Source organism: Melitaea cinxia, chromosome 16, assembly GCF_905220565.1.
Source record: "Melitaea cinxia chromosome 16, ilMelCinx1.1, whole genome shotgun sequence".
Taxonomy (NCBI): Eukaryota; Metazoa; Arthropoda; class Insecta; order Lepidoptera; family Nymphalidae; genus Melitaea; species Melitaea cinxia.
The window spans coordinates 4,186,956-4,199,192 of NC_059409.1; the positions used below are offsets into that span (position 1 = coordinate 4,186,956).

The window sequence follows — 12,237 nt, forward strand, 5'->3', positions numbered from 1 at the left end:
CCGACAATTTTTTCAATGATTATACACTCGTATGTTTATCGAAACAAAAAGACCTCTATCACAGTCGGTTTTTAACTATAACACAAACATTAGCTTTTAGTTGCTTACCTTAGTAATAGTCGATTTAGTGTATATTTTGTTTCCTATCGAAATCTATTTATTTCGAATGACGACGTGATATGTCAGGAAGGCATGGTGTATTTTCAATATGAAATGCAGCTTTCATACCGTAAAACTTTTTCTCTGGTTGTCAAATTTATAATGAATTGGGGTGCAGGAGGTACCTGAGTAGTGTTGTGTTTTCCAAATTTGTCTAATTTTATGTCATACTAGCTGTATCCGCGATTTTGTTCGCTTGGGATATTTTATCTGGATAATCATTATTATTTATGTTGCCATTTTTATGTCCTTTACTTTATCTTGGTATTTTAGTTGTTTTTGCTCGCAAAAATTGTCTGTAGGTAAAATAAGCGTATACGTTGCTCCGCAATCGCATCTATCCTTAATAGAAAGTCCCATAAAAATCAGTTCAGCCGTTCCAGAAATTATCCCGGTTGAACAGAAAGTCAGACAGACAGACAAAATTTTTAAAATAGTTTGTTTGCGCTTTAGTACTTTGTAAATGACGATATGCACTTGAAAAACACAATTATTTTGAAATCACAGACAGACAGTTCAATTTTATTTATATGTATGTATAGATTCTCAAAAAAGTAATTAAATATGATATTGTTTTATTATATTATATTTTTATACGAGGGTATTTTATAAATTAATTTAAAAATTACTTTGTAATAAAACAAGACAAAAGTTCAATTACATCGAATGTTGTTTTTATCTGTCAGCCATTCTATGGAACCCTTATCTTATCATCCACTAGGCAGTACACGTAAAGTTTACTAGTTACTTTAAAAAGTAAAATTGTTGTTTGAAATGATTTTTCTACATTATCTTTCCGTCCGCGACTTCGCCCGCGTGTATTGGGTATATGATTTTGGCTGTCCCGCTTTCTTCTGGTAAAATAGAGCATTGCTCATTAACATTAGATAACGTAGCATCGTCCTGACGAAGGAATTATTGAAATCGGTTCTAAAGGTTTATACGGTGACTTACCCATTACAAAGAAATATAAAATCCAAACTTTCCTTCTTCAAATATTAGTATAGAATTATAGATTGTGTAGACAACTTATGAGAAAGGCGCAATTTATAAATCAAATTAAAATTATTGTGTTTTGTTATAGCTAAAAATACTAGTGAGCTATGTTCCAAGGTGATTACATGTAAAATAAAAATCTCACAAATAGTTTAATTGTCACTACTTTTAAATTTAAAAGCCTATAAAGATTTTGAAAATAAAAAAGTGTGTCACCGAAGAAGATTAAAGAGTAACATTTTAGTTGCTTTTCAAATGCTTCTCAGATGAAATAACTCTGAACGTATAAAAAATTTAAACGATTTTTGTTTTAAAATGTTACTTTAGTCATTTATAAAAACGGAGTTCGCAGTAATTTAGTTCTTCACCCTGAGATATTTAGTTCGAATGTCACCTCAGATATGGGTTTATTCTTTATAAAAACATATTCTTTATTCCACTTAAAATATTTGTACAGCTATTTGTATATAATTATAGTTAGCGACGACGGACTTATCTCTAAAAGAAATCTTTTCCAGCCAAGCTGTGATAATGAGAACAAGTGTTAAAAGCAGACTAAAACATGCACTGATGTGGATAATGTATAGATACTTGAAAATAAATAGCTTGTTAAATATGATTAACACTATATAAATGTATATACTACTTATGGAAGAATATATATATGTCTAGACACGTAACTATACATATAAGCATACATATATTTATTGTATAATGATTGTGTTTGCTCACAAATTAAAAAAAAAACCGACTTAAATTACATCGACAAGTGAGTAATCGAAATCGTAAGTAGACGAAAAATTAACAAGTAAATACGCGTTATTAAAGATTATTAAAAAAAGTAGTGATCAAATCTCGATCAGATTGAAACAAAACTACATGACAAATATCAGCTTTTGATTAAAGCAAGCAAGATAAAAATATGAATATGGTTCAAAAGTTTTTAAGTAAGGTCGCGTAAATGATATTTTCAAGACTTCAACCTAAAAAAATTGTAACGCACATCCATTATCTCGATAATGTAATCAATGTAAATATTACGAAATGAAACATAATAAAACATAAATTATTTTCCTAATTTCATTTCTCCTTGTTTCTCTTGCCTGAATTTAACATAATGTAAACACGTCTTAGCTAAAGTTTTTTTACCTTTTTATATCTACTTACACATAAGTAGCACTTAAGTACACATTATACAGAATTCTCGAATATTTGGTATAAACGAATAACTTAAAACAATTTCAAAGAATTTTAAACGCGTTCATTAAACAACGGTGAAGTTCGGAGTACTTTGCCAAGTTTATTTCAAACAGGACTAAAAAACTTCATCGATTTTAGACTAAAAGAGCCTTTTAAGTAGGAAATACTGATTTAATCTTTAAAGTCTTTCGTCTTTTGTGAAGTCTATGATGTAATCTAGTGTCTATTTTGTCATTGTTATTATATAATTAGATACTTGTAGTTTGTTTACCAATTATGAAAAAACGTATATACTGATGAATGAGCAGTTTTCTTAACCGAAAAAGGAAGCTCATAATAATCTATCGAAACAAAAAAAAAACAACAAAAAACTTTTGTATGAATCGAAAGTTTTTCGTGCAACATTTAGTGGATTGCGTCTTCGGTGCGACAAAGCCAGCTCTGCGGTCACCAACCCGCTTGCCCAGCGTGGTGACTATGGACAAAACACATGAGTTCACGCCATTTTCGGCACGAGCTTACGGAGGCTATGTCCAACAGTGAACTGCGATAGGCTGAAGTCATTTAGTGGATTGTATAGACTCTACTAAAATCAGTGATGATGGTAGCAAGATACCTGACGAATTGATAGTATTATGATAGTGTTTGTGACAACCGTGTTTGTGACAACCCAACTCCGTCTTAATTCGGAGAGAACCTCTGGTGCTACAGCGGCTTATTTAATAGTCTTAACGACACTAATATTCATAACTCTTATCTAGATAACCCATTACATATTTATGCTGTTCCGTTCCGTCTAAATAGAAACGCTAAAAATTTCTAAAATATTCGATTTGACACCTTTTAGCCTCCTGTGGCACGCAAATTTACATTCTATAACAAGAATAGAACGTAGCCGTGGAAATAGTTAGTGCTAATACTTTGTAATTCCATTTTTAAATTTTCGTTTCACTTTGCATACTGTTTGTAACTTCTTAAGTATAATGCTTTATTTACACCTTGTTAAAACTGTCTTAGCCTATTTTTGAGTTCTATCAATTTGAAAGATCAAATAACAATTTAACACTTCTTTGTAGGAAAGATTGTGAAACACGCGTCCACGTCAGTACAAAACTATATTTTTATAAAGTAAAAATAGTAATCTATTTTTACGTTTAAATTTTTAATTATGGTTGAATTTTGACCTCTGGGTGACTGATACACATAAACCTTCCTTTGGAATCACTCTATTTACTAAAACTAACTGCGTCAAAATCCGTTGCGTAGTTTTAAAGATTAAAGTATACAGACAGCGGGAAGCCACTTTTTTATACTATGTAATAATGATGACGATTTTATCATTGCTCATCTACAGTTTGAAATCTAGAATTGATAAAATTGACGTGAATAATTTAGTGATCTAATAATAAATAAGTGAATTTCTATACCCAATTAGCTTTCCGCCCTTGGTTAGTTCTGGCCTTGGAATAAGTAATGGGTTACGGAGCCACTGAGGTACGATCCTGCTATTTTTAACGTATTTAAATTGCAAATCTGTGACCCTTATGTATGTTTTATTTTCACTCGGACACAGATATTAGAAAACCATTATGACACCATTTTTACGTCATCACGTGACACAAAAGAAATTATAGTTTAGTTGCGTTACGAAAATAGTGACTCATCGCTGTCGCTTAGCTTAGCCACGCCCCTTGACCAATTAATACGTAGAAAATTAGAACGGTGCGAGAGCTCAAACATTTTTGAATTTTTTTGAAGTAAACTGAGTAAGCTGGTGAATGCGTGAGAGAGCGTTACGAAAAGTGTGGTCGGGCGAGGCGAACGGAGCAAGAGAGACAGGTGCGAGCACATTTTTGTTCTCTTTCTCTCAGAGCCAGTTACGTTTCGTACATCTAAGATACAGTATAGACCTATTGTGCAGGCCTATTGCTAAAGAAGTTTTAATTCAGTCGTGTGGTCTAAAGCACACTCGTTTTTATTTTCCTGTACCTGTAGAAATTGAAAATACATGTCATTTTGTCTAACAAAACTTTGGCCAAGAATATTTAAAACAATAAAAAATAGTCGTACTACTCAAGCTATAACAATAAAGTTTTATTGTTTTATTCATTTTATCATCGAAACTCTTAGTGAGATACAAATTCAATAAAACTGAACAATTTGAATGACTGCAGCGAGTCTAAAATGTAGGTTACGGAGGTAAAATGCAATAAACATAACTAACAATCATAATGACTACATTTAGTCGATATTAAAAAAAAGCAACTCAAAGAAATTTCCTGCTCTAAAAATGGAGCAGCCAGACTGGGACCACTACCTTACAGGAGATCACAGCTAAATAATACTGTTTTCAAGCAGTCTTGTATTTCTGTTGGTGATTAAGGCGACAGAGCTCCTGGGGGAATTGGTGGTAGGGTCGACAACGCGCTTGCAATGCTTCTGCTTATGCTTGAAGTACTACGTAAAAAAATGAATATACCTACATGTATTCAGAATGAGCCAGGAATCAGTACATAAATAGAATAAATTGAGGATATATCCTAATGATGCTGTGTGGCTACGGCACCAAAGAATATAGCCACCCCCTCTCATCCCGTGGGTGTCGTATGAGGCGACTAAGGGATAACAAGGTTCCACTACCACCTTGGAACTTACGAAGCCAACCGACGGCGGGATAACCATCCAAGTGCTGGCTTTCAAACACACAGGCCAAAGACGGGCAGCAGCGTCTTCGGTGCGAGAAACTCAGCCCTGCGGTCACCAACCCGCCTGCCCAGCGTGGTGACTATGGGCAAAACACATGAGTTCGCGCATTTTTGGCGCGAACTTGTGGAGGCCTATGTCCAGCAGTGGACTGCAATAGGCTGGAATGATGATGATGATGATGATGATATCCTAATGGGAATAGTTTAGTGCTCGAATCAGGCTTCCCGTCTCTGAATTTGAAGCTCATAGATTTCTTTACGCTGAATATCAACAGATAGTGCATACATGTGGCGAATCAGAATCCAATATTCTTTTTAGCCGACTTTAAAAAAGGAGGAGGTCGCTTGCATCACCAAAAGCATCGTAAGTGCAATGCGCGTAAAATCTAATCTAAACTTCAGTGAAAGGCCCATTAAAATCGGTTCAGCCAAACAAAAGTTTCAGACAAGTTTTCAAATCGTTTGTGTTTTAGTATCATGTATGTATATATATATATATATATATATATATATATATATATATATATATATATATATATATATATATATATATCATGTATATATAGATATATGCACGAGAAAAAATACAGCTATTTCGAAAACACAGACAGACTTCAATTTTGTTTTTATGTAATGTTTATTTATTAACCTATACCTAATCTATTTTCTCGCAACAGGCGTACGTGACAAACAATCTACATAATGATTCAATTTTCATGTTATTTTAATTCTGACTCCTTATTACTTGCATGAGGTCATTGTTTGTTTCTTGTTTTTATTAGGGTTTACTGCTTACTATATATAACATAGTCCGATTATTAAAAAGGACACCGAAATTCTATTAGACAACGGAATGTAGGTAGAAAATATCTTGCTAGGGAACCATACAGATGAAACGTTTCACGAAAGGTCTATGGTAATAAAGCACCACTCATATTACCTCGTGTGTCTCGAACAATTGTTTTATTATTCTGAAATATATTTTTTGCCCTTGTTGCCATTTTTATCTACAGTTTCTTAAATAATAATGCTGATGAGTTGTGTTGTTGCTTGGTTATTAGATTAGATTATAAATGTTAGATGGAAAAATATTTGCTATAAAAATGGTTTATAAAACAGAAATACATTTAAAATTATCTAGTTATTTTAATGTGTGCACATTAAAATATCTATGATATAGCGATATTTGACGAGAAATCTTATCTTATACTATTAAACGAGCAATTCTTGTATATATATATATATATAGAATCTGGATCTCGGAAACGGCTCCAACGATTTTCATAAAATTTAGTATATAGGGGGTTTTGGGGGAGATAAATCTATCTAGCTAGGATTCATTTTCAGAAAATGTCGTTTTATCCCTGTTTTTAGGGAGTGAAAAAAATATCGTTAGAATGCGAAAGTAAATTTCACATTTGTCAAGTTAGTTGCAATAGCTCGGTGGGAAATCGGTCGGTCGGGACCAACCGAGAAGATCATGGTTCAAATCCCCATGTCCCTGGTCAATTATTTTTTCTTTTTCTTTTTCTAATTGCACTGGTTATTTTTTATTTAAATAGGCTGTTCCTACTTTTTTATTTATTATGTCGGTAAAATCGAAAAATATTATTCATATTTTATCAATATGTAATTCGTATTTGTACTTTATGATTTCCAAAAAACACGATTTACTAAAAATACCGAGCTTAGCTCGGTCACCCGGGTACTTGTAATAAAATATAAAAATAGCTATTAAAATTTCCGTACAATCTAAACTTTAAAAAGGCATATATCAAAATCTTAAACGCCAATCTCTTTTTATTTCAGAAACTGAACTGAGCGGACTGAAAAATGGCTCCTTGGAGTATACTGGCACTTATATGTGTTGCATTCATCTATGTCGATGCCAGGCGCTATCATCAGAAGCGAGAAACAAAATCTCATCTCTGCGATCCCATATTTAACAATACGAATAAAATCCAATGCTTCTGCATCAGAGATTTTCAGGAACCTGAATTAATAAAAAGCGCTGATTGCTATTCAACGGTCGAAGGGATTTCACAAGACGATCTGAATTGGAAAAGTTTTGATGAATTGAAAAATGTCGGTAAACTAACTTTTACTAACTCGAGAGGGATTGCGCTTAAATACATCCCGAAAAACGCTCTAATACACACGAAGGCCTTGTTGAAATTGGATTTTAAGTATGGCAACATTGAAACCATCGAGCCATTCGTTTTCGCTAATCTGACTCACGTGAAAGAAATTACGCTAACAGACAACCAGATTAAAGTGTTAAAAGCGAACGCGTTCGCCCATCATGTGGACTTAGTAACAATCGGTCTCGACACGAACGGCATTGTGGAAATAAATCGAGACGTATTCATCGATCTACCGTCACTCGAGAAAATTTATCTTACAAGCAATAAAATAACAACAATCCATGACAAGGCGTTCGTACATTTGACAAACTTGAAGGAGTTGGAAATTGATAGAAATAATTTGTTTAGTTTGAACAGCGAAACGTTTTCGGGATTGAAAAAGTTGGAGAAACTTGATCTGAGCGGCAATAGTTTAGAAGTTATCGGCGACAACACTTTTGTGCCGTTGAAAAATTTGCGTTCATTGAATTTAGACGGTAATAAAATTCAAATGCTCGATGAGAAGGCATTTAAAGGTCTGATGATGTTGCATTCCCTGTCTCTAGCTCATAACGAACTGACGGATATTGACAATGTAAAAATATTCGACGGATTGAAGTCTCTCTTGTTATTGAATTTAAAAGGCAATCGTCTCCGAACACTCAAACCAGAAGTGATGGCGCCTATTTTGAAAAACTTTTACAGCAATATGAGTAGCTTAAATGTTGAAGGTAAGATCAAAAAGAAGTAAAAATATTTCTAATAAAAAAAATAAAATTCTTTTAATAGATACTTACAATCAATTCATAGATACTTAGAATTTAGCTAAAACTGGTTCAACACATTATTTTTTACGTTTGGTTACAAAATAGTTCATAATCAGAAAAGTTTATACGTTTGTTTCACAAACGTAACACATGCAAAAACACTCATAAAATAACCAAATTTTTTTTTCAGATAACAGCTTCCCCTGCGATTGTCGGCTCGAATGGTTTGTTAACCTAATGAACCATACCGAGAGCTCACACTTGAAGCTGTCTATAGAAAATCTAAAATGCACTCCCAGCAACGATCTAAGAGAAAAATGGATAAAAACAGTAGAATCGGATAAAAATGCTCAAGATGCTGAGGAAGCTGACGGCGTACAATCGGGTGCGGACTACGAATATTACGACGACACACAACTTAATGGAAAATTATTTTACACCGATCTTAGACTCCTACTCAACTGTACAAAACACAAAGCTGATAAATTGACACCAAATATACCAAGTACTGCAATAATTAGTCCGAAAACAACTACAACTGTTGTAGAGACAACAAAACAAACAACCCACAAACCCATAGAAGATACACAAGTGACTTACAAACACTCAAGGGATATTCAAGATATGTCAGTATCTACGACTGAAGTGACCAAAGCATCTACTCATGAAAATGTTGATAATAAACCAAATCCGTATACTACAAGTCGCTTAGCAACTGTATCGGCTAATCCAATAAATACGAAGAAATTTGATGATCATGAAATGGCGTCGGACGAAGCAGTACCTGATAAGATAAAAGCTCATCGAAGCGTTCAAGAGATGAAAGACATTCGTGATTATCCATCGAATGCCGCAAATAAAAATATTGTGTCTTTTCTCCTCCTAACAATATTGTGTATTAGATTTTTGTAAGTTATTTCACTAAGTATTTATAGACTTTAATTAACTTTATCTCTCACAGTCATTAATATAATAAACCTTTATGTACTAAGATTTACGTTGCTTTATTTATTAATAAAAACCTAGCTTAACATAAACGTCTCCACATTTATTACAATCATATTTTCATACATATAAAATATCTCAAAAAAGTTTAAAGTTTTTTCTTTACCAACAAATTGGTATAAAACGTTTAAAGTCGTTAATTTCGTTTTTACATTGCAAATTGCAAATAAAGACATGGCTTATACCAAAGTAGTGATATTTTTACTTCGAATACTACTAGCGCCATCTATTGTTAAATTGCCGGACTACGAAGATGAATTTAAACCAAGAATAAACTCGTATTACTCTGATGTAAGATTTGAACCATGTAGTTATAGCTGTTGTCCATAGGTGGCAGGCTTGCAAGTTTTTAGGTTTATTAAAAAATATAATAACAAGTAGGTAGACCCTGTTTAGTGTTCTTAACATCATAGTCATGGTTTACCAGACCTTAACCCATTCTGGATGTTCCAGATTTTAAGCGAGATATTTACTGCTAGGATCTAGCTCAAGATATTAATAAATTTAAAATTATTTTGAAAGAAAAATAAATTGTTTGAGTACACTAATGTTAATTTAATTAATTTTTTATGATTAAGTTTTTTTTAAATGTAAGTATTATAACGACTCACGGTTAGGCGTTGTAGTGCTTCCCGTTGGATCATTAAAATTTGGCCGGACTAGCTATGACACATACGTATCAATTTTAAATTTAGTATTACAGGGACGTGAGGTCTTGTAAACCCTGGAGCGGAATAAATATCTAAAATTTATTTTAAATAGGGCGCCAAGATATTACTCCGACAAACGAATGATGCATTTAGAATAAAAATACATAACACAGATTTACTAATTATTTATTATATCTAAAGAAAAGGTGAAATGTAGTTAAGCTACCAAACAAAAGAAAAAGAGGGTGGTTCTACAATAAATTATATTTTCAAATAGTTACTTAATATACTAAATTTAACTAAAAAGAAACATTTACCAGATTCAATAATAATTTAGAATACCAAAATTTATACACTACTTGCTATTTATAAATTACTACCTATATATATATTATACACAATTCACTACTTTTAGTCTTTAAAATTCTATATAACTGAAAATAAATAGCACAATACCGGATATGTTCTGGATATCACCTGTAGTGATAGGCGATAGTCGATAAGAGTCCATCTGTTTGCCAGCGTCACAATAATTGGATCTCTTGGAACATGGTGAACATCACCGACATCCCCTTCTTTGCAGTATTGCAGAGTGATGCCATGAATCAATAGATGTTTTGATTAAGTATGCTTCCACAGCATAGGCATGTGGGTTCAAATGAGGGTAATCTTGTTATCAATGTGGAACATTTAAATAATTTTTAATAATCTTTAATAAGCGAATAAGACGATTGCTATTTTACATGATGGTAGTCACATTTATGGAGACGCCATTATTAATATTAAAATTTAAGAAATATGGGCTCACGCCCAACGGACGAGAAAATAAGTTCAGGTGATCACATCTCGAGTGGATTACCGAAAATCAAATAATGAATGACACTACGACCAATCCTTGACGTTTGACAGATCCAAAACCTGCGCGTGCGACAGAACGCCAGAAGAAATTTTGTTGCCAGACATAATTAATTTTAATAAAAAATAAGTATGCGAAAGGGGTTGTTTCGTTTTGGGCCAGGTCTTTGTACAGTATTCGAAAAAATAGTATAAAATCATAGAAGTTAAAATAAAATATGCATTTAAGTAGTTTTGCAGTGATTTAGAGGTAGTTTATAAAATTGATAATTGGGTACATACGTAGAATGGTAACTCTCGAAGTGCATCCACGCCATCTACCTATGTATTTTTGTTATCTATGTTAGATGAAATGTCACTATTTAAATAAATAAGACATTGAAATATCCGTCTCAGCCCCTTTTCACAACCCATTACTGGACACAGGCAAAGAGTAAAATAACTTGCTTATACAAGACACAGGTCTCCTCAGAATCGACTTGTTGTTGGATGCGTAGGTACCAATTGTTTTAGTTATTTATAATTATGTAAAATGTCATCATGACATTTGTGTACATGTCATTGTCAAAAAGGATGCCAAGTGGTTGCGATTTTAATTCTTAAAATAAAAACTACCTCGTAAAAAAGGCCTTTTAATGAGAAATAATGAAGAAATAATTATTATTTCATGAACCTGAACATTTTAAAATACTGTACAAATACCTAGCCCAGGCTCCATATAAATTTGAAACAACCCCTTTTCTTTTATTTTTTATTTTTTTAAATAAATAATGGCCATGAAGGCAAAGCTTAGGACTTCTTTTAAAGAAAATCACAATCAACACAAAAACTCCCCTGCGACACCTATAAGTGTTACAGTATATACATATATATAAGAACATTGAAAAACGACAACAGCAAATAATAATCTGTACATCTCTTCGAAGCCTCTTTGAAGTTCAAAGAGGAAATGAAATAATTTTATTCATCATTGAAGTAAAAAGATTTTTAAAGTATTCATCTGTACAAATCAAGGAGACTCATTGAAATCTATTTATAAGACTGTGAAGGTATAAAAATGCAATTAAAGTAAGCGGTCGCTCTACCGTCACTCTTAATCTCACTTCAGAAACTTATTCTAATGAGAGCTCTCAATTAGAAGTTAATTTTCTCAAAACTTTTTATAATTTAATTACAATGAAAAACGTTTCCTTCATCAAATTACCGTGATTCCTTTAATATTCTCGTCAAGGAAAAAAGTCTATGAGAAAAAAAAAAGTTATGAAATTCCGTATTTTAATTGACGATATTTTGTGTGTACTACCTACCTACTTAATTGGTACTTCTATATTTAATTTTGCTTTTATTTCTTTTATATTTTAGATTTCATTTGTAAAAACTATCACTGTTCCTCTACTATATTATGCATGTTTATACAAATATGGTGCCGCCGTCACGATTTTACCATCGTACCCTTTGCCGAAGGATTAAGTTTCCATCATACCATTTGGATGCATGGTTTGCGACCAATGTGCGCTTCACGCGCATTCTTTCCGCGTACATGCAAGCTGTGGAATGACCTTCCTCCTGAGGTTTTCCCTGAGCTCTATAATTTGGGGGTTTTCAAGCGTCGAGTATATAGGCATCTTTTTCCTAAAGGCCGGCAACGCACCTGCAACTCCTCTTATGTTGCAAATGTCCATGGGCGACGGTAGTTGTTTAAAATCAGATGGCTTCGTCTGCTCGTTTGCCCCCATTCTTATTATATATAAAAAGAAAACCTTCCTCTGGAATCACT

The 12,237-nt window shown here is 33.0% G+C and overlaps 1 protein-coding gene across 1 annotated transcript; it reads left to right on the forward strand.

Annotated features, from left to right (window-relative positions):
• Positions 1-6,893: 6,893 nt before the first annotated feature.
• LOC123661207 (connectin-like) lies at positions 6,894-8,943 on the forward strand. The gene is made up of 2 exons (XM_045596193.1): positions 6,894-7,914; positions 8,141-8,943. Exons 1-2 carry the CDS (start codon positions 6,894-6,896, stop codon positions 8,860-8,862), a joined length of 1,743 nt encoding a protein of 580 aa, XP_045452149.1. The 3' UTR covers positions 8,863-8,943.
• Positions 8,944-12,237: the final 3,294 nt, after the last annotated feature.